This window comes from Lathyrus oleraceus, chromosome 6 (genome assembly GCF_024323335.1).
Source record: "Lathyrus oleraceus cultivar Zhongwan6 chromosome 6, CAAS_Psat_ZW6_1.0, whole genome shotgun sequence".
NCBI classification, from domain to species: domain Eukaryota; kingdom Viridiplantae; phylum Streptophyta; class Magnoliopsida; order Fabales; family Fabaceae; genus Lathyrus; species Lathyrus oleraceus.
In genome coordinates, this window is record NC_066584.1 from 64,488,100 (window position 1) to 64,508,785 (window position 20,686).

Consider the following 20,686-nt stretch of genomic DNA (forward strand, 5'->3'; position numbering starts at 1 on the left):
CTCGAGAGGGATAATTGACAGGAGCCCTTATTGCCCCAAAGGGACTGGTCGATCAAACACCATGGTATAAAATACTTGGTAAGTTTATAAGTCTCGAAGCTTTGATGGGCATCTTCGACAGCATGTTGAGGCGATTATTATCGATGGGACGTGAAGATGTGGAAGAAGTGGAAAAGCAGTTACCACTCAACGTGGGTTACAAGAAGATAGCATATTGGAAGACACGTAAGGCACTAGTGAGAACCTGAAGAACTGGACGTGGAGCAAACGCAACGAGCCCCTAGTGGTTATAATCGTCGTCGATGATTATCTTGTAAATATAATAAATAACAGACTCGTACACTGGACCAAGGATCGTAAATTTTATACATACTCTCCATACTATTGGAGTACCCGAGTCATACAGCGAAACTGTTGAGCGAGAAACATGTGTGCGTCTGCGTCCACCATTTTTTAATCTTTTTTATCTCCTTAAACGAAACATGTATTTTTTTCTTTGCTTTATTTAATATTATTTATTATATTTTCACTTTATCATTTATTACAACTTGAGTTAATTTAAATTCTTTTTATCACACTACATTCAGTGCTTCACAAGCACGTGCATTCGCGCAAGTTATTTGCACAAATAATTTAAGAAATTTTTTGAGTTAATCTCTTAGATTTTTAAAATTGTAATTGTTTAAAAAAACACCGGGAAACAATTACAAAATTTAATGTATTTATGAATGTGAGAATTATGTATTCTAATATACATACGAAGATTATAGTTTTTAAATTAATTGCTTAATAAGATCAAATTAACTTACACTTAAGGCGTTATCTTTCTTAAGTAAGATATTAACAAAAAATTTAACACTTGAAGTACCTAAAATATCATAAAGGAAACTACCTTTTCCAAGCTGGTATAATTAAAATTTTAATAAGAATGTGACATATTTTATAAATAGCATTCACCCATAAATATTGAGATAAGTTAACTTCACTTATCATTGTTCTTACCGTCTCGTCTAAAATTCTATGTTTCATTTCCATAACACCATTTTATGTTTGGAGTTCTAGAAACTAAAATGTTGTGAATTATTCCACTTTTAATGCACAAATTATTAAAGAGGTGATTTTTAAATTTACCTTTATGGTTACTTTTTTATTGAGACAATTTTAAAATCCTTTTAATTTTAGACAATATTAACGATTTTTACAAAAACTGAAAATATTTCATCTTTACTGGGTAAGAAGAATGATCAAGTGTGTCTAGAATAATTAGAATAATTATTTATTATTATAAAACCGTTATAATTGTCTCTTAAACTTTTTATTTTAAAAGTATCAAATAAGTATAAATGGAGAAGTTTCAAAAATCTCGTAGTAGTTATAAAGTTTTTAGATTCAAAGCAAGATTTTTATTTGTTTTTTCTTTTGACATGTATCACAAAACCATTCTTTAGATAACTTAGCTTTGAAAGCTTTGGTATTAGATCTTTGGCATTAACCTTATTTATTAAATCATTAAGCGTTTATGTCAATATCATGAGTTCTCACTTAAGGTGGCAAGACACGTAGTCCTTGATGAAACATTATCTAGATCTATGATATAACATTCGACACACATATACCTTTAAACATTTATTTCTTTTTTAACACATCATCACCAATGACTTCCAATCATTGTCGATCACCAACAACCATTTTCAAAGCATTGGTCATACCATCACCTACCACCATCGACCATCACATTAGTCATTGCCGATCACCATTCCATCCACCACACAGTGACCATTAATGACTATGACTCTAAACACCATTTCAACAATCTGCAACAATCAATCTGACCATTGACAACCACCATTCCCAACACAACTGACCACCACACCAGCCATAAGGGACCACCACTTTATTCATGTATGATCACCGATCTAACCACCATCGACTATGACAATGACTACCAGTCCAATCACTACTAATTACCATTACAACCACATATAATCATCAATCTGACCACCACTAACTACCATTATAACCACTACTCCAACCACTGTCCAACAACAATGTGGCCACCATAGACCATCACTCTAGCCAATATTGACCACCATGTTCATTGTTGTTTATTATCACTCAATCCACCTTCGATCACCAATAAACCTCAACTCCAACCACCATTTCAATTATTATTGATCGCTACTTCATCTACCTTTGATCGGCAATCTAACCACTATGTAACTATCAATATGACTACCACAAACCACCATTTTGACTATTGTCAATCATTACATTTACATTTGATCATCAATCTAACAACCATTGAATATTACTTTAACCACCACTCTTGCCACCAACAAAGACCTTTCAGACCACCGTTAGTCATCATCTCATCCTCATCATCCGACCACTATCAACTAACACTTCAAAAACTATTGCGACTACCATCAACCATCATTGTTGGGACTATTTGGGAGGTCAACACGAGGGAGTATTTTTTATTTTGGGGGATTTTTCTTTTTGAGTAACACACCTTTGTGAGAGACACATCACATACTCACACAAAACCTTAAGATGATAGGTGTGTGGGTTCTCCCACTTATAAATGATCAGATCTTCACATTTCTAACTAACGTGTGACTTCCTCACATTACTCTCACTTGTTATTCTCAACACTTTCTCCTCCCCTCAAGTGTGAATCTATCCACAATGCTCTCCCTCAAATGGAAAACACTCATATCCAGTAGGAAATTTTGATACAAGTGATTCAGTCCTTTCACTCGAACCAAAGGCTCATGATACCACTGTTGAGGTTATTCAGGGGGTTAACAAATGGAAACGTTTTTCATTTGGGGATTTTTCTTTTGAGCAACACACATTTGAGAGAGAAACACCACAAACTCACAAAAACCTTAAGGTGATAGGTATATGGATTCTATCACTTATAAATATTTAAGTCTTCACATTTCTAACCAATGTAAGACTTTCCACATTAGTCACATTTGTTATTCTCAACATAAACTACCACACCAAAAATTATCTCCCCAAAACCACCGCTTCCAATCTCTTTTAATAAATTAAATAATTATTATCCAAATCACTATAAATAAATACATTTCTTATTTGTAATATTTATTTTTATTTTTATCTTTAAAATTGATTTTGGATAGTTTTGGTTTTAAAACTTTTCAAAACACAAAGTTGATATTAATTTTAATTTAAAAAAAGTTCAAAACATATAAAAAAAAATCACTCCCTGCAGACCTGAGAAAACTAAAACTAATAGTTTTATAATAGAAATAACGACTTCCAAAATTTTCAAAATAATTAAATACTTTTTCTTAAACCATTTCAATATTGATTTGCTTAGCTTGTCTTAACAACATTTCTTACATTTTCATTTATTTTATTATCTTACTTTATTAAATATAAACAAAAATAAAGAAACGTGCAGCTATTGAGAACAGATTATGATGAGCTATTGGTTTTATAACTTCAAAAAAACCAATATTCCATTTGAAGTTTCTGCAGACATAATCATATTTTGTCCCAACATGTATTATTGGTGAATTATTAATTAGTAGTAGTATTTATTTATTTATTTATTTATTTATTTATAACATATTTGGAGGGGAAAAAAAAGAATGAGACCTGGACGGCAAGCAATCTAACTATCCATGGTCTGTAGTAGACAATATATTTTTTTTTGTGGGTGAAATAATATTTATATATTTAGAGAGTATATGTTTTAAAGAAAATATTACTTTAGAGATTAAATTAATAATTTGTTTATTTATTAGTATTTAAAGAAAATAATACTTTTATGAGTGGCTTTTTATAAATTTATTTATTTTTAAAAAAATTTGTCTTAGCAAATCCATTTTATAAATATTAAATAATTATTCTTATTTTAAAAAAAAAAACCATGCTCAAATTAACCAAACCATGAACCATCCACAAATTAATTGTTTTTCTAGAATAAACTTTCATGTTTTATTATAAAGATATTCCTTGTTTACTCTAATTTTTTTTTTATGAAGACTAAATCACAAATTTTAAAGCTAAATAATTTTACTTCTAATATCATACTTATTTCCATGCTATTTTTAATTTTATTTCAAGTATAAAAGATATCAATTTTATAAATAAATAAAAACAATTTCTTTACTTTATTTTCAATTTTATTTAAAAAAAGTTTTGGTAGCAATCCATTGTAATTATATATTTAGACTTTTATATTAGACTTTTAGTAATTAATAATATAACTTTTGATTCTTTAACAAAATAATGTATATTCTTTTGAAATTAAATTATTTTAATAAGTTTTATATTTTAGCTATAGAATTAATTTAAATTTTAAATTGAAGTTTGCATTACTTTCTAACATACAAATTTAGAAAAAAATCAAAAGATGATTTGAGGATACAAAGTTAGGTTTTGAAATGAAAACCATGTGATCACAAATAAAATATTGAATTAATGGTAAGAGTTTATTTATGATTTTAAAAGCAAAAGTTTATTCTAAAATAATTATAAAGATACATACAAAATATTATTTGTATCTCATTTAATTAATAATTTTCCTCTTTTTCGTCTTCAAATAAAAAAAAAGATAATACAATTTCTTAGCATCTAGATGAATATAAAAAGATACATATAAAATATAAATATCTTAGACAAAAAATATATAGATACAGTACATAAATAAAGACAAAAAAAATAACTAATGTTCCACAATATAAATTAAAATAATAATAATTAAAAAAAAACATTGTTGTTAAATAAGACTCTATGTCCCTGTCTCTGTTCTTCTTCTTTGAAGAAATTGGTTAGAAACATTCTTTTCATTTTACTCTTTCACTTCTACCATCTTCACCTTCAAATTTCAAAACCACTCTTCTTTATATCCACATCTCAACTTGTTAACTATTTTTAGGGTTCCTTTGATTCTCAATTGGATTAAAATTGGCTACTCAATTGTTGCTGAAAACTCTATCTATTCAGGGTAAGACTCATTATCATATGAATTCTGAATTGGTTTCTGAATTGGATTATTGGGATGAGTTTTATTCTTTGAAATTGTTATGAATTCATTAGTAGAAAATTGAAATTGTTTTTCATCTAATTGAATAAATGTTTTTTTTCTGTGTTAGGTACTGCTTTTGATTTTTTTTTTTTTACCTTATTTGAAAATTAGCTTAACCTAGTTCATCTTATGGAGAAAAAAAGGGTTTTTCTTTGGGGATGGGATGCTGATTAATCCCAGCTTTGAAATTCAAGGTTCTGATTCTGATTGATTTTTCTCCAATGGAGCATTTTTCTCACTACTTCCAGAAAGTTTTGAACTTCAAGCTTGAGTTATCCAATGGAGTACAAAACAATTTGTTTCATCAATTGGTTCATTTTTCAAGAAATAGATTAAAAAAAAGTTTTTTTTTTTTTTTTGGATTTTCTGCAATTGTTGCTTTTTTGGACTTGTTTGGAAATTCTTTACTCACAAGTCAATAATTCTCTTTCTTGTTCAGTTTTTTTATTTACAACCTTTTGCTTGAAGCTACTTTGATTTGTTTGTTACCTGTGTTGTTGTTGATGAAATGGGGAGCACGAGAGGAAGTTACCTTTTAGTTTTATATCATCACCATGCATATTGTAATCTTGTGATTGAGTTTTTTTATGTCAATATCATTCTCAACCTAAAGTCTCTATTGCCTGTGAATTTATGGCAAAGAAAATAGCTGCATAACTTTTGACTTTACCAGTAAACTGCCAGAGCAAAGGACAAGATTAGTTAGGTAAATTTTAGGTTCATATTATTAATTATATGACTTTAGATTATGAAATAGGGACCTTACAAATAAACAAAGTAGGAATCAATAATGCTGCTGTAAAAGGGCCGAATGAAAAAAGTAAGAAAAATCAATTCTGCTGAATAAAATATTGTGTTGATTTTATATATAATAACATGGATGGAATATGGATAGTTCTAGTATAGCTTTTGGTTATTCTGCTCGTGAGTAACCTACCACAACTTTATTGGTTGGCATTTAATTAGTGATGTCTTGATGGCTTTTTTTACCATTAACTTTATTGTAAGTTGTAAGAATTTTCTAAACTCTCTTTGAGCTTGATTGATTATCTTTGTCACTGGAATACATTTGTGAAACTGTTATTCCATATTGTTTTGTTCTTAAATTTGTGAAGCTTCATGTCTGATACAGTTCAATCTCGTTGTTTTCGCAGAAACATAAGATTCTTGGAGGTGATTCACTGTGATTTCTTTGTAGCAGAAGGTAAAGTACGCAGGACATGGGCTGCATTCTGTCGTCGCCAAATGATTCCGGTGGAAATCGAAGGAAGCCGGGGAGTATTGGAGATGTTTCTGTCTATGTTCCCGGTCTAAGAATTCCTAAACCTGTTGATTTTGCACAGTCACTTGGTGATTATTTGTCGAAGAGCACAGTGGAACGCTTATCTGCTCTTAGAACTCGTATAGTTGTAATGGCTGGTCAAGAAGGTCCTACAGTTACAAGAACAAAAAGAAAAAGTGCAACACAACATGGTTAGTGTTAACAAGGACATAACAGTTTCTTTTTCATAATAAATAAATATTTTACTGGTATTTGTTGATGCATAACTCAACTTCATCCTTAGGAGGTTCAACGTTGGCTGATCTTCTACAGGCTCTGGAAGACTACTTACCGGTACTTTTGGGATTAGTCGATGATGGTAATGCAGGTTTTCGTCTATTTGTACCTGATGCAAATTCTCTCCACAGAATGTCTTGATTAAATGCTTATCTTTATTGTGCAGGAAGCAATTTACAATACAAAGTACAATTTATATGGGTGAATCAAGAGGATGAAGCAGAGGTAGTTTAGTTTCTGAACTGTTTTTCTTCCTTGTTGGTTTGGCTTTGATTTGAAAACTTAATTCTATATGCTGGATCAATTTTTTCTCACTTTCTACTTTTCTTTCCTCTTTTGGTGTGATCGACACTTGCAGGAAACAGCCATGTCTAATGCTTGGTATGAAGTGTTGTCAGTTTTGCACTTGATGGCGACACTATTGTTATCACAGGCTAATTTATTACTTCTTCCAAGAACATCCAACGATGGTTCTCAGCCAAAAGTATCGGAAGGTGAGTAATTTTGAAAAAAATATTGCATATTGCTTATTACCCCGAATGACCAACATACACTTTATTGGAGAATAGTTTAGGCCTTCAATTGAAACTCTATGTTCTTGTTCATGGGTGTCGGTTCGGTAGCAAAAGTTTAATTTTGTAATCTCAAATTAATAATAATGTTATTCAAGTTGAGTTGAGGTAGCTATTATTTGGATCGGAAATAGTGTCTTGTTATTTTTTGAAAGAATAATACGAATGCGTGAAGTTTGCAGTAACTTTTTTCAACTCTTGATCATATATTGCAGTAGCCGATAAACTGGAAAACATATATTTTGTTGTCTTGTATGGTAGTATGTTATAGAACTGTGTTTTGAACTAAGTGTCTTAATTGAATCCCTTATGTACACCTTTTCTGCTACGGAGTTTTAACTTTTGGTAATTACTCATTACTAACAGAAAATAGACGAGCCTCTGTCGATATCTTCTTAAAGTCAGCTGGATATCTTGATTGTGCTGTCAGACATGTTCTTCCACAGTTGCCTGCTGAGATCAGGTTAATACATATATAATGCAACAAATTGAATGTCACACCGTTGTATAATCTAAACAACCATTTGCGTTTTTTTCTCTCTTCCAATTACTCTTCTCACTGCTGGTTCTGATTTTAGGAGAAATTTACCAGTAGACCTTGCAGAAGGAGTTCTTCGAGCACTCTGTCTACAGACATTGGGACAGGTATTAATGTCTTACTTTGTATGAACCTACCAACTCATTCGCCTTACATCTTGAAGTTCGTTATGCATGTTTAAATTTGGAATGCACATAGAATATGATTAAGAAATGGAAATAACATTTAATGACTAAAATACTAACATGACTTGTTACTATTGGTGGTGGCAAAGCTCTTGTTCACTATTCTTATCATAGAGTATGCTAAATAATCAAGTAATTGACTACACAAAATTACTTTGGTAGGGTTTGTATTAAGTTTTTACTATGGGCCTACATCATCCTTACAAGATCGGCATGTAAGGTGAGAACTGCCCCAACTTGTATTCTCATGTTCAGGACTTATCTCATCAAATGCAGGACTCTTAATACACTCCTCATGCCCATATCTGGACATTTGGGGCGTGACTAGAGTGTCCGATAGCGATGACCTGATAAGGTGACCAAACGGGTCTTAAATAGACTCTGATATCATATTAGAATTTGGGTTAAGACTAACTCAAACCTTACATAACCGATTTGTAAGGTGAAAATGCATCTATTTATAAACTCATTTCACACTTTTTTCTCTATTTCATGTGGGACTTGGGCTTTACCTAATAATCCCCCTTACTCACTGCACTATTGAGCTTGGTGTGTGGATATAAGGGGTAGGTGGGCCCTATAGATAGACTTTGATATCATATTAAATTTTTATAATGAGCCTACATCATCCTTACAAAACAGGCTTGTAAGATGAAGATTGCCCCATCTTATATACTCATGCCTAGGCCTTATCTAATCAATGCTTAACAGTTTATTTATGTATTTTCTCTTAGAATTGATATTGAACTAGGCCTAACATAACTCCAAATTTTAGCTCAAGAGTTAAGGAATGTCCAAATAATTATAGGGGGTTCTAAGCCCATTTTCCCAAAAAAGTGTGATCTTAACCCATGACCCTCATGCTTAGGAATGGAAATCCGGAGCATGAAGTTTGCACGAGTGGAAATCTGTGGGTGGCCTAACATTATATCTAGGATAGCCTATGGTACCATACCATATTTTCATAACCCATCTTTCCTAAAATCTTAAGTTGGTAGATAGATGTACATAATTAGTTAATACATGTGAGTCTTAACATCTTGTTTTGACACATTTCAAATGACACATAATTCCAAGAGTAGTTTAGTTGTCAATGACTGAACGTGGATATAGGAATCAATTTTAAAGAAGGAACAGCTTGATGATTGGGGAAGTGGGCAATTTAGAAAAAAGTTATTGCAAATTGAATAATATAATGGAAACTAGCATGTTTAAGTATCTTTCTTTGTTTCCCTAATTAAGAAAGAAAGGAGGATATAACCTTACTTACACTAAAATTCAAGTCAAACTCTTATATTGGTTCTATATAAAATATAAACTATTTGTACTGCGGGGTGATAAATAATGCTATGAAAGGATTTCAAGAGGGGTATTTTCTCATGGTTGAATTCATTTTAATTTAATTAATCATGTGTAAATTCCTATTGTATATGTCTGATGGCACACTTTCTATTTATGAATTCATATGATTCTATACCATCAAACTTGTGCATATTTTACTGTCCTGGTGAATCTCATGTAAAATGGTACCGATGTTGTATATTCAATTGTTTTGATAGGGTGTAGATATCCAACTTGGAATGGCAATTGATAGCACCAAAGCCACTCTTGCGGTGAAGCGTAGACTTGCATGTGAGATGGTGAAATATTGGCAACAGGTATAAATGCAAAGTTTTTAATCATTATAGTTCCGAACAAATATCGATTGGCATATCTAATGGGATCATGGAACTGTTATTTTACTATTGTTGCATTCTTCTGTTTGTTTATAAAACTGCTAAATTTATTTTATTCATATTTTCAAATTTAATATATGTAGAAGGGGTTAGTAGCGCAGCTTGTTGCCCGCTCGCTTACCATTCATTCAACAGACAATATTAATCTTTAGACTCTTTTTCTTTCAGGCTCAAGATAATATTACGAACCTTCCGCTAGCAAATGGTTGGGGTGAAAAACACCGTCTTTATGTCAAATGGAAGTATATTGAATCAAAGGTTTGTGTTTTTGTGCCCTCGATTATTTTCCTTTTGCTAGTTTGTTATCATGTCTTATTATTTAGAAATATGAGTTGAACATAAAAGGAAATGTGAGTCGAGTACTTCGTAAGAAATTGACACACCAAAAGTGTCACGAGAAATCGATATTCCTAACAAATGAGTTAGTTCCCTCCTGATAGCTGGATATTATAATATGTTTATTGTAACGATTTATCAGGCTGCGGCATATTATTATCATGGCTTGATTCTTGACGAGGGAAATACAGAAAAATCTCATGGAATGGCTGTAGCTGCTCTGCAAGCAGCAGATGAGTATTTCAAAGAAAGTAAGAAGCTCTGTGAGGCATTCAACGCAGCAGCTCCATTGTCAAGGTCATCATTACTTTTCCTTGTTCTCACTGTCATGCTGTTAAATCCTCCCTCAGATAAGAGGTTTTACTTACAATTTTCAAAAGCTCCTTGAGCAAATAATTATTAGAGCCGTTCCATGCGCCGTCTATATGATGTGATGGCATCTTTAGTAATTTTCAAAAGCTCCTCGAGTAAATTCTTTTCAACTCTTTGACATGAACCACGACCTTAGATATATTCTAAGAGCATTTTTGTAGGCACTATTCTAGTGTTGCACTATTTATGAAATTCTCTTCAACAAATATAGTACTTTTGGTGGCATCTTTCTTGTTTACCGTCCACCGTCCACCTAACTTACAGTCGTCATGATGCAGAAATCCACCACTTTGGGGGACCATGAAATACCTCTCTGAGAAAATTCCCAAGGATACTTCAAGCAAGGTTCGAATAAACCGCGACCTGTACACTTACGAGAGGTAAATAAACTTTACTCGATAATTTTTTTTCGCTTAGTAAAATGTAAAAAGGTACAAGAAGCCTAATAAATTTCCGAGATGTTAGTTCAGTGATAAGAGTTTTTTGACCTTGTTGTAGCATCAACAAAAGAAGTTCATATCTCTTTTGAGACAGTTGTAAAATGACCATTAATATCACTAATTAATAATAATTCTCCTTTTCCTAATGTTGTAAATATTTACCGATTACAGAATCATGGAAACGGCACCGACATTGCCCGATTTTGCATTGGCCTTGAAACCAGACGATTATCAGCTTCCACAAGTGAGTCCTTCATGGAGAACAGAAAATGTGAAAGGAGGACAAACTGGGTCCCCCAACAACAATCTGAAGGGATGAGATGATGAAAACTGTACAAAAGTGAGCAATGTCAACTTAGCTTGAAGAAGAAGCAAAGGTGATTTTTCAATGCTTGTCAATGTCAGCATGAGTACCAAATTCATTATTTCTGACTTTTCTTTCTTCATGAATCATCTTCTTCCCATTCTCTACAACATTTGAGGAAACCAAAAAGTGTCTATTGGAAAAAGTCTCAAGTTGTATTCAATGTACCTCAGATCCTCCTCCATTTGTTAAACCAATTTGTATAAGTTGGTGTGTAAAATTGACTTGTGCTTTGCATGGAAAGAATGATTTCCTTTTAAGTGTTAAAATTTTTAAGAGTTTGATATGCAAAGGAATCTATTTATGATATTTCAACAATGTGTTTACCATACAATAATAGTGTCTTTTTGACAATCAAATGCTTTTGTAAATACTATATGTTCTTCTCATTTAAATTATTTGAAATTTTTTAAAACCATATTGCTCACTTTGATTGGTATGCTATGTAAAATTGATGTTATGATAATTTTTTTTACATTTTCTTAAATTAATCAAATTTACAATTGGAATATATGTCTAATTTATTTCTCGAACTTAAATTCAAAAATTATAAAAATAATTTTGAAATTATAAAAATAATTTTGAAATTACAAAATGGAGGAGTGACGAATTAAATACTCTGTAATAAATAATAAATTGTATTAAAGAAGGACTGCCCTGCGTTTGGTACAATTCACAAGAAAAGAAATCAAACCAAATCCAATTGAAAATCATAGGGAAACATCACTCAAATTGAACCGCTTTTAATATACTTAGTACATTAGAATTAAAATTGTTTGCTTGACATTGAGGTTGTAATTCCAAACTAATACTTCCCACCAACAAAAATTGACATAATTGAAATGAGAGAATAATAAATATTTAAGAATATAATAGAAAAAATAAATTTATTAATATTATAAAATAATGATTAGAATATTTTTTCAAAACGACTTATAATAAAAAATAGAGACTCTATCGAACAAATTTTCTTAAATTAAATTATTTGTTAAAGAATCAAACTCTAATAAAATATTCTAATAAAATAATTTAACTTATTTTTTAATGTTTTTAATTTATAATTTTGATTCTGTATTATAACTTTTTGGTTCAAGTTCGCAAGACAAATCTGAGAATTTTTTATTATGGAGCATTGAATATCGTGACTGCTCTATAGCAGTCGTCGAGGCCGCGCAACACATGATCAGTCATGTCTTCAATAGAGATAGGAGATCCAAGGGATGCAAGTAGATCGGCTGTTTGCTTTAGCGAATGCATATAGGTGGTGATGGATTGAGTACCTTTGGAAGCCGTGCGGAGACACTCCTTTAGTTGCTTCAGATGACTGCGGGATGCTTTTGCATAGGTGTTCTTGAGGAGGGTCCAGAGATCATGCGAGGTCTCTGTCTGAGATACTAAGGAGGCCACCTCGTTGGAGAGCGTAGTGAGAAGAGCACCATAGATGAGGCGGTCCTGTCGGCGCCATGTCTGATAGGCAGGATTTGGGGTTGTCACTGGAGGCGTGTCTGTGGTGGTGATCGATTTCGTCGGCGCGGGAAAAGATCCATCCGAATATTTGAGGAGATCATAGCCATCAAGGAGAGCTTCAACTTGGAGTTTCCAATTAAGATAATTGGTAGGGAGAAGCTTGGTGACACTGATAAGAGTGATACTAGCAAAGGGTTTGGATGGCTCATAGGGGTTGGAGAAGAAGGAGTTGTTTTCACTGGCCATGGGAGGCAAGGGTGGGAGCTAGGGTGAGGAACGACGTCCTGAATTAGAGGGAGGACGTTAGATCGTTTCCGGCTGATACCATAAACTTGCACCCAAGTCTGCTATGTGTGTTTTTGTAGGTTACTCGGCTGATCAACATGCCTATCTATGTCTTGATCCCGCAACAGGAAGGATTTACACCTCTCGCCACGTCAAATTTGTCGAATATGACTTTCCATTCAGCTCCCTAGTAACTCAATCCAGTCCAAGTGCAACACAACAAACAGGCCCACTTCAACTCTCCATTTTACAACCTCTAAGCCAACCCATGGTGAGTCCCACTCCAAACTCACCAGAAACTTTATCTATTGCCCCTTCCTCTCCAACTGTCACCTCCTCCCTGGATCTGGCCCAATCTCCAACCTCCACCGAACCCACCAACACCATTCACTCACCCCCTCCAACCTCACCACCATGCCCACAACCTTCTGCCCCGCAACCCCAACCGACTATCATCCCAACCCTGAGACAGCAATCCAATGCCGGTGGGATTGTCACCCGGTCTCAAAACAACATCGTCAAACCCCTCAAAAAGCTTAACCTTCATGTCCGTTCCTCCTTCATCATCGAACCCAGTACCATAACCCAAGCTTTCCGTGACCCTGATTGGCGCTCGGCAATGCAAGCCGAATTTGATGCTTTACACCGCAACCATACTTGGGATCTTGTTAGTCGTTCCTCTGCTCAAAATTTGGTTGGTTGTAAATGGGTTTTTCGAATCAAACGACATCCAGATGGATCGATTGATCGTTACAAGGCTCGATTAGTCGCCAAAGGGTTTCACCAACGCCCTGGATGGGACTACACGGAAACATTCAGCCCAGTAGTCAAACCGGTAACTATTCGTATTGTCCTCACATTGGCAATTCGCCACGGATGGTCCATACGACAACTTGATGTTAACAATGCGTTCCTTCAAGGGACGCTCAAAGAGGAGGTCTTCATGATACAACCACCTGGTTTTGTCGACAAGAACTTTCCTGATCACGTTTGTCGCCTCAAAAAGGCACTTTATGGGCTCAAACAAGCGCCCCGTGCCTGGTATACGGAGCTTAGAGTATTTTTGATCTCCCTTGGCTTTGTCAATTCAACTACAGATGCATCTCTATTCATATACCAACAACCAGGTGTTACACTATATTTATTAGTCTATGTTGATGATATAATTGTCACCGGAAGTTCCTGTACCGAGCTGTCGAAGCTCATCATCACACTTGCTGCTCGCTTTTCGGTGAAAGACCTCGGATGTCTCAGCTATTTCTTGGGTGTCGAAGTAATTCCTTCCGCTGCCGGTATGTTTCTTTCACAACGGAAATATATCACTGATCTGCTACATAAATCAGGCATGGCAGATGCGAAACCAGCATCCACTCCACTGTCTGCGAGTGTTCCATTGCTCAAGGACTCGGGTGATCTTCTTCCTTCTCCAACTGAGTACCGAGCACTCGTTGGAAGTCTCCAATACTTGAGTCTTACACGCCCTGACATCGCCTTCAGCACCAACAAACTTGCTCAATTCATGCAGAACCTACGAACGGCGCATTGGTCTGCACTCAAAAGAGTGCTCCGATATTTGGCGGGCTCTTGTAACAAAGGAATCTTCATCTCGGCGAATTCCCCACTAACCTTTCATGCCTTCTCGGATGCGGATTGGGCGGGTGACAAGGATGATTATGTCTCAACAACTGGTTACTTGTTGTACCTTGGCAGCACTCCCATCTCATGGAGCTCACGCAAACAACGTTCTGTTGCTCGATCATCAACTGAGGCAGAGTACAAAGCCTTGGCTGACACAGCTAGTGAGCTATTATGGGTCTTTTCCTTGTTCACAGAACTTGGTCACACGCCCACAACCAATCCGGTTATATATTGTGATAATCTCGGTGCCACAAATCTAAGTGCTAATCCTGTCTTCCATTCTCGGATGAAACATATAGCCTTAGCCTATCATTTTGTTCGAGAAAATGTACAACGGGGCAGGTTTCGAGTGTCTTTTGTGTCTACTAATGATCAACTTGCTGATATTCTAACCAAGCCTCTACTTCGTCCTCGGTTCGAGTCCCTACTGTCCAAGTTGCATCTCTCTTCCAGATTATCCAACTTGCGGGAGGATATCAACAATATTAATTAGGTTAATTCCTATTCTTTAGGTAAAAGTTTAGAACTGGATTAGAGGAGAATTAGTAGGAGATTTGTTAGCTTGATTCTCTCCTAAATTAGGTCTAACAGCTTGTATATTTATACTGATAGAAACTAATAACAAATTATCAATTCCACAAACAAGTATCATATCTCTATACGAGATAAGTGACGGAGGACTCTCATTATAAATATTCAAGTCTTCATATTTTTAACCAATATGAAATTATTATCCATACTACTCACACTTAATCCATTCTCAATACTACTGTTATCGTAAAAAAAATCTTAAACGATTATTATTTTCATATATTTTTTATTTTTTTAATTTCAATCATTAACAGTGATTTTAAACCGTCATAAATTTCGCTAAAAAATTAAAATTAAAATAAATAAATTTTGCATCGATTAAAAACCACCGCGAAATTGTCAAAAAAAAAATAAATAATATTTAACCGAGGTTTTAAATCGTTGCTTAATGGTTGAAATTGAAAGAAAAAAAAATACCTAAAACGCTACTTTCTTACTTGATACACCTGTTAGGGTCTCTCAGTATACACCCACAAACATACTTAATATATTAGTTTGACTATTGTAACTTTGGGAATTGTTTCACTCTTCTTAAGTGGTGATGAAGTACTCTAATAATGCGTTTGAATGAAATATTTTATTAAGATAAATTAATTTTTAAAGAATTTAAAATGAATTATCAAAATTTATTGTTTGAATAAAAAATATATAAAATTGTAAAATTATATAAATTTGTAAAGTATTTTATTTTTAAAGGATTTAAAATAATTTAAAATTAAAAAAAAATTAATCATTCACTCTATATAATATACGAATTTTAAAATATTTATTATTAATTTTATAATCCTCATATTTTATAAAAAATTCAAATTCATCACTAAAATTTTCAAATATTACAATTAAATCTTTAATAATTTTTCAAATTTTATAAATTAATCTATTTGAATTTTCAAAAATTACAAATTGATTCCTATTTTTCATATTTTAAATTTGGTCAAAAAATTCTAAAATTTATGAAAATTGTCTTAAAATTAAATAATAACTTCTAAAGAATTTGAAAATAATACTCCATTTAAACAAAAGAATTTGAAAATAAATGAATTTCAATTAAAAATTATTGAAATTTCCTTAAAAATTCTCAATTATCTAATCCATAAGAAATTGTCTCCGAGAATGGTGTGGCTCACTTAAGCATTTGATGTAGCTAAAGTGCATCCAAAAAATACATTTTTCAATAAGTTGTAATATATTCAGTCCTATTTCTCGTTTAAGGATTCTAGTTTCCCCGGAGGATTCTAGTTTCCCCGGAGGCTAACTAACCCGTAACTTAAAGCTTTTTAGTTGACTTATCAATCCCTTGGATTGTCTATATTCAAACTACTAGGAATTGATATATAAACCACGAAGTTTTACTTAATCGTTGATTTTTTTTACGTATCCTTTTTATCATCAAAATAAAAGACCACAATTGATTTGCTCAAATAAATAATCATCAAAAGATTGACTAAAGTGCCAGGAGATTTATGCTAACCCATTAATTAAGCAAGTATATGGTTCTTAGTCCAAGCACTTTGCCAAACTTACAAAACAAACAAGTAAAATCTTTACATATTAGATACTTGAAACTTTAACAATGTTATACATGATAAAATTTCAATACCGGCTTTAGGAATGCCACAAGGTTTGACCTCTAAAACAGTTCTTCCACATCCATGCTTGGCCAATAAAAGTGAAGTGAATGATGCAACATTCACTCAACATTCGCTGAGAATTTGCAAAAGAGCATATGTATCTGATTCTAATTCAAAATACTGCAACAATATATCTTTACTGCTGCAGCATCATAGCCTAATCTTTGACGTCATTTATATAATCTCCTTCGGCCAGCTGATTTTGCTTCTCTTGTTCCACTGATGAAAAATCACCAATCCATTGTTATGTCTCCACAGTCCACATTCATGTGACGCAAGATTTTCAAACAAATTCTAAGTCAAACTATTAGGATACTGACAAGAAAAAACTACGAAGAGAATTTGTCTTCTTACCCTACTAGCAAGAATTTATAGAAAAAGGAATCTTCATAGACATGACTATAGCCAGGGGAAATAAAAAAAACATGTGAGATTTGAAATTGCCAACAATACTATTTCATTCGCCAGAATCTGAAAGTCGCTAATGACAGAAATACTGATTAAATATAATTGGTTTCAGGCAAAAATGCACTTTATTTAGTCCAAACTCTCAACTTCTGACTACGATTTTGATCACTCAGCATTTTATAAAAAAACGTCATAAATAACCATGACACCAATTTTTTACTAACTCTGTTTCAAGGACCATCATAAATAGTATAAATAACAAGATAAAAATGGAATGACAGTGACTAGGACTCAAAAGACTAAATGAGTATTCAGAAATCTATTGGATAATATACATTTAAAATTTCTCCGACAGATTTTGAAACACACAAGAACACTGGCGAAACACAGGCATTTAGTAATCAATATTTTAAGCATTCACTGAAATCAGAGAATCTGAAAGGGTGGATCAAATTTAGACTTAAGTAAATCAGATTCAAGCAAAATAGACAGCTACCATATTGCTACCCTTCCTACTTTCTTTTTTCCACCAATTAAAAATAGCCGTTACCCAACCCACCACTATTTATAGCAAATGAATCAAACAATGAAGGGTAAATAGCAAAAAATCAGAAAAGTTATCTTAAATGCAGGAATACGAGAGTGATAACATTCATAGACTTACGCATGAGTTGATAGAGAGCCTTCTGAGTTCGCTTGTCAAGCTTATCAAGCTTCTTCTGGACGTCTCTGCGCAGGTCCCAGTTGGGCTTTTTGGGAGCAATATTGAGAAACGGATCCTAATAAAAAGAAGTTAAGAGGTTAAAGGAAATTCAAAGCAAGGACTGTTTGGATTAACCTATTTGAACTTATCTACTAGCATAAGCACTTGTGAAGTTGTAAGATTGTTTGGAAGAGCTTATACAAACCACCTTTGACATAACCCTAAGCAATTTTAAGCATATCTAGATAAGATCTTCAGAATAAATAACTTACGAAAACAGCTTATAGCTTATACAAAAAGAATATCAAACCCTAACTAACCTCAGTGGGTTGAGGCTCGGGCTCAGGAACAGAAACAGGATCTTCAAACTTTGGAAGCACTGCAGGTGCAAGCTTCCCTTCCTGAAGATCTTTATCGTGAGGAACATAATTACGAAACTTCATGCTCAGTTTTTCCTCTCTGCTACAACAATAATTCAATTCAATTCAATTCAAAAAACAATTAACCATTTATATATATCACATTACTCTAAATCCGAAGAAAAAACGAAAATACATACTCTTGTTCTTGTTCTTCATCGTCTTCAGAAACAGTAGGCGGTGATTGTGGATCTTCGTCTTGATTAGTATCGCTAGCTTCACGATTGGAAGAAAGTAACAATTCTTTGGCGGTTCTGAGAGCTAGAAGCCTTTCCCGACGGGAAGTAACAGCTTGCTCGATTGAATCGTCTCCGCCACTCATCTTTGCTTCCCAAATTTAACTCTCTCTTGTTCTTTCTGTCTGTAATTTGTAATTGTCTACACACAGAAGAAAAACCCTAATTCCTCTTTCCTTCAAACTCAACCCCCTAATAACCCAAATTTAATATTTTTTTATTAACTTGTTACTATAGTAGTATATTTTTGATTTTTTTTAAAAAATAATCAATATTTTTAATTTAAATATCAAAATAATCATTATTTCAAAAAAATTATCAAACTAACCATCTTTTAGAGAATGAACAAAAGGAGTAGCCACCTTGGATGGCGCATGCATTAGTTTTTTTAAATATAAGTGTCATTATGATTGACGCATGCTTGTATATGATGTCATTGCAAGTGACGCATATATATATATATATATATATATATATATATATATATATATATATATATATATATATATATATATATATTATATATATATATATATATATATATATATCCAATAGAAGCATGCGCCACAGGTAATGGCTACTACTTTGTTTGTGAATTCTATAAATATTGTATCTCCTCTCATCATTTTTTACACATCTTCTAACTATTTCCTTCTATTTTTCTTCAAAATATCTTTATATATGTGTTATTATATTCATAAGAGAAATGTTGATTTAATTTATTCAACAGTAAAGCCTCCGATGAAGATTTGACTCTAGAATACAGAGACGTCCAAGCATCTTAATAGGAGTTTGATCCATTGGTTAGATGGAGACATTGCAGAGGATGAAAAGATCAGAAGAATTCAAAGGTTTGTTACCGTGTTCAACGACAAAGGAGAAAGTCGTTTCTTATGTTAAAACTGACAAAGATGTTCGCATTATGATGCACAGTTCTAAGGAAATTGTACTGATGGTTGGAATCGCGTAATAATGTTTTTTAGTCCTTATATTTATTTTTCTTGTTGTTTAATTGTTGTTTAAATTATTGTTTAGTTCTTATTTAAATTGTTGTAACCGAATGTTATGATATTTATGAAATGAACGTTGTTTTCAATATAAAGTAAAATGATTACATATAAACTTATGTTGTTGTGCCCTGGTCCATTCGATAGTATCCCATAGGTCTCCCTTCATTGTGATTTATTTCCTCGTCTACATTGAACCATCCTTTATGACGGTCAAACACTGTGACCACATTTGTGTTAGCTTTGGCAGCTTCCTCTTTAATGAATTTCACTGAAGCATCACTGAACATTTGCCCCGACTGTAACACTGAACTCCATTTTGAACGTCTGATCTCAAACAGTGACCCTAACCTAAAATAGGTTGCTCTCACCAAAGTGGTCTATAGGTTTCTGATGCCTTTGAAGACAAAGTTCATTGATTCCGCAAGATTTGTTGTCATGTGGCCCCATCGTTGACCATTGTCGTATGCCCTGGTCCACTTCTCCAATGGAATATTGTCGATCCACCTTATTGCATTTGCATTTGTCAATATGATGTCTTCGCGGTAGTGTTTGAAGAAAGGTTTTGTTAATGCATACCTTGTGTTCACAACCTTCTTCCCCAGAGCCTTGTCTTTGATCTCCCGCATGAAATTTTGAGTGATGTTTCTAATGCAATAGATATGTGTTAAAGGAGGATTCTTCCACCTGTTATCAATGTTCTTATAGACACTCTCAATTGATAGATGTTTGTCTGAAATTAAGCATAAGTTAGGGCGACGAGCAACGTGTAATCAGAGATTTTTTAGGAAAAAAATTTCCACCAATAGTCTCCCCTTCAACCAGAGTGAAGGCGATTGGAAAAATATTGTTGTTTCAATCTTGTGCCACTTCCATGAGTAGCGTTCCTATATATTTCTTGTACAACCATGTTTCATCAATTTGTATAATAGGTTTACAAAAAGCAAAATCTTTGATACATGGTTCATACACCCAGAAGAGTCGGTGGAATATGTCATTTCCACTAACACAAGTCCTGTTTGGGGTATATGCCAACAAGATCTCCAAAATGACAACAGTCCCTGGAGCATAATGCTTAAGTGCCACCAAGTTTTTTGAAAGTTCTTTGTACAACTCCTCCCAATTTTCAAACACT

At 33.3% G+C, this 20,686-nt stretch overlaps 2 protein-coding genes across 3 annotated transcripts; one reads left to right on the forward strand and one right to left on the reverse strand.

Annotated features, from left to right (window-relative positions):
- Positions 1 to 4,754: 4,754 nt before the first annotated feature.
- Positions 4,755 to 11,475, forward strand: LOC127092843 (uncharacterized). Its single transcript, XM_051031734.1, has 12 exons — positions 4,755 to 4,984; positions 6,220 to 6,538; positions 6,631 to 6,705; positions 6,790 to 6,848; positions 6,982 to 7,117; positions 7,562 to 7,658; positions 7,774 to 7,840; positions 9,478 to 9,576; positions 9,823 to 9,912; positions 10,133 to 10,287; positions 10,641 to 10,742; positions 10,974 to 11,475. The coding sequence occupies exons 2-12, from the start codon at positions 6,286 to 6,288 to the stop codon at positions 11,119 to 11,121; spliced, it is 1,281 nt and encodes a 426-aa protein (XP_050887691.1). The 5' UTR covers positions 4,755 to 4,984; positions 6,220 to 6,285; the 3' UTR covers positions 11,122 to 11,475.
- A 5,132-nt stretch (positions 11,476 to 16,607) lies between these two features.
- LOC127092953 (uncharacterized) lies at positions 16,608 to 18,750 on the reverse strand. 2 transcript variants are annotated; one of them, XM_051031848.1, is made up of 4 exons: positions 18,449 to 18,750; positions 18,210 to 18,348; positions 17,851 to 17,965; positions 16,608 to 16,997 (listed from the first exon to the last, which is right to left on the reverse strand). In XM_051031848.1, exons 1-4 carry the CDS (start codon positions 18,628 to 18,630, stop codon positions 16,936 to 16,938), a joined length of 498 nt encoding a protein of 165 aa, XP_050887805.1. In that variant the 5' UTR covers positions 18,631 to 18,750; the 3' UTR covers positions 16,608 to 16,935. The 2 variants fall into 2 exon arrangements, with proteins under 2 accessions (XP_050887805.1, XP_050887804.1); XM_051031847.1 differs by having other exon boundaries at positions 18,210 to 18,351; positions 18,449 to 18,746.
- Positions 18,751 to 20,686: the final 1,936 nt, after the last annotated feature.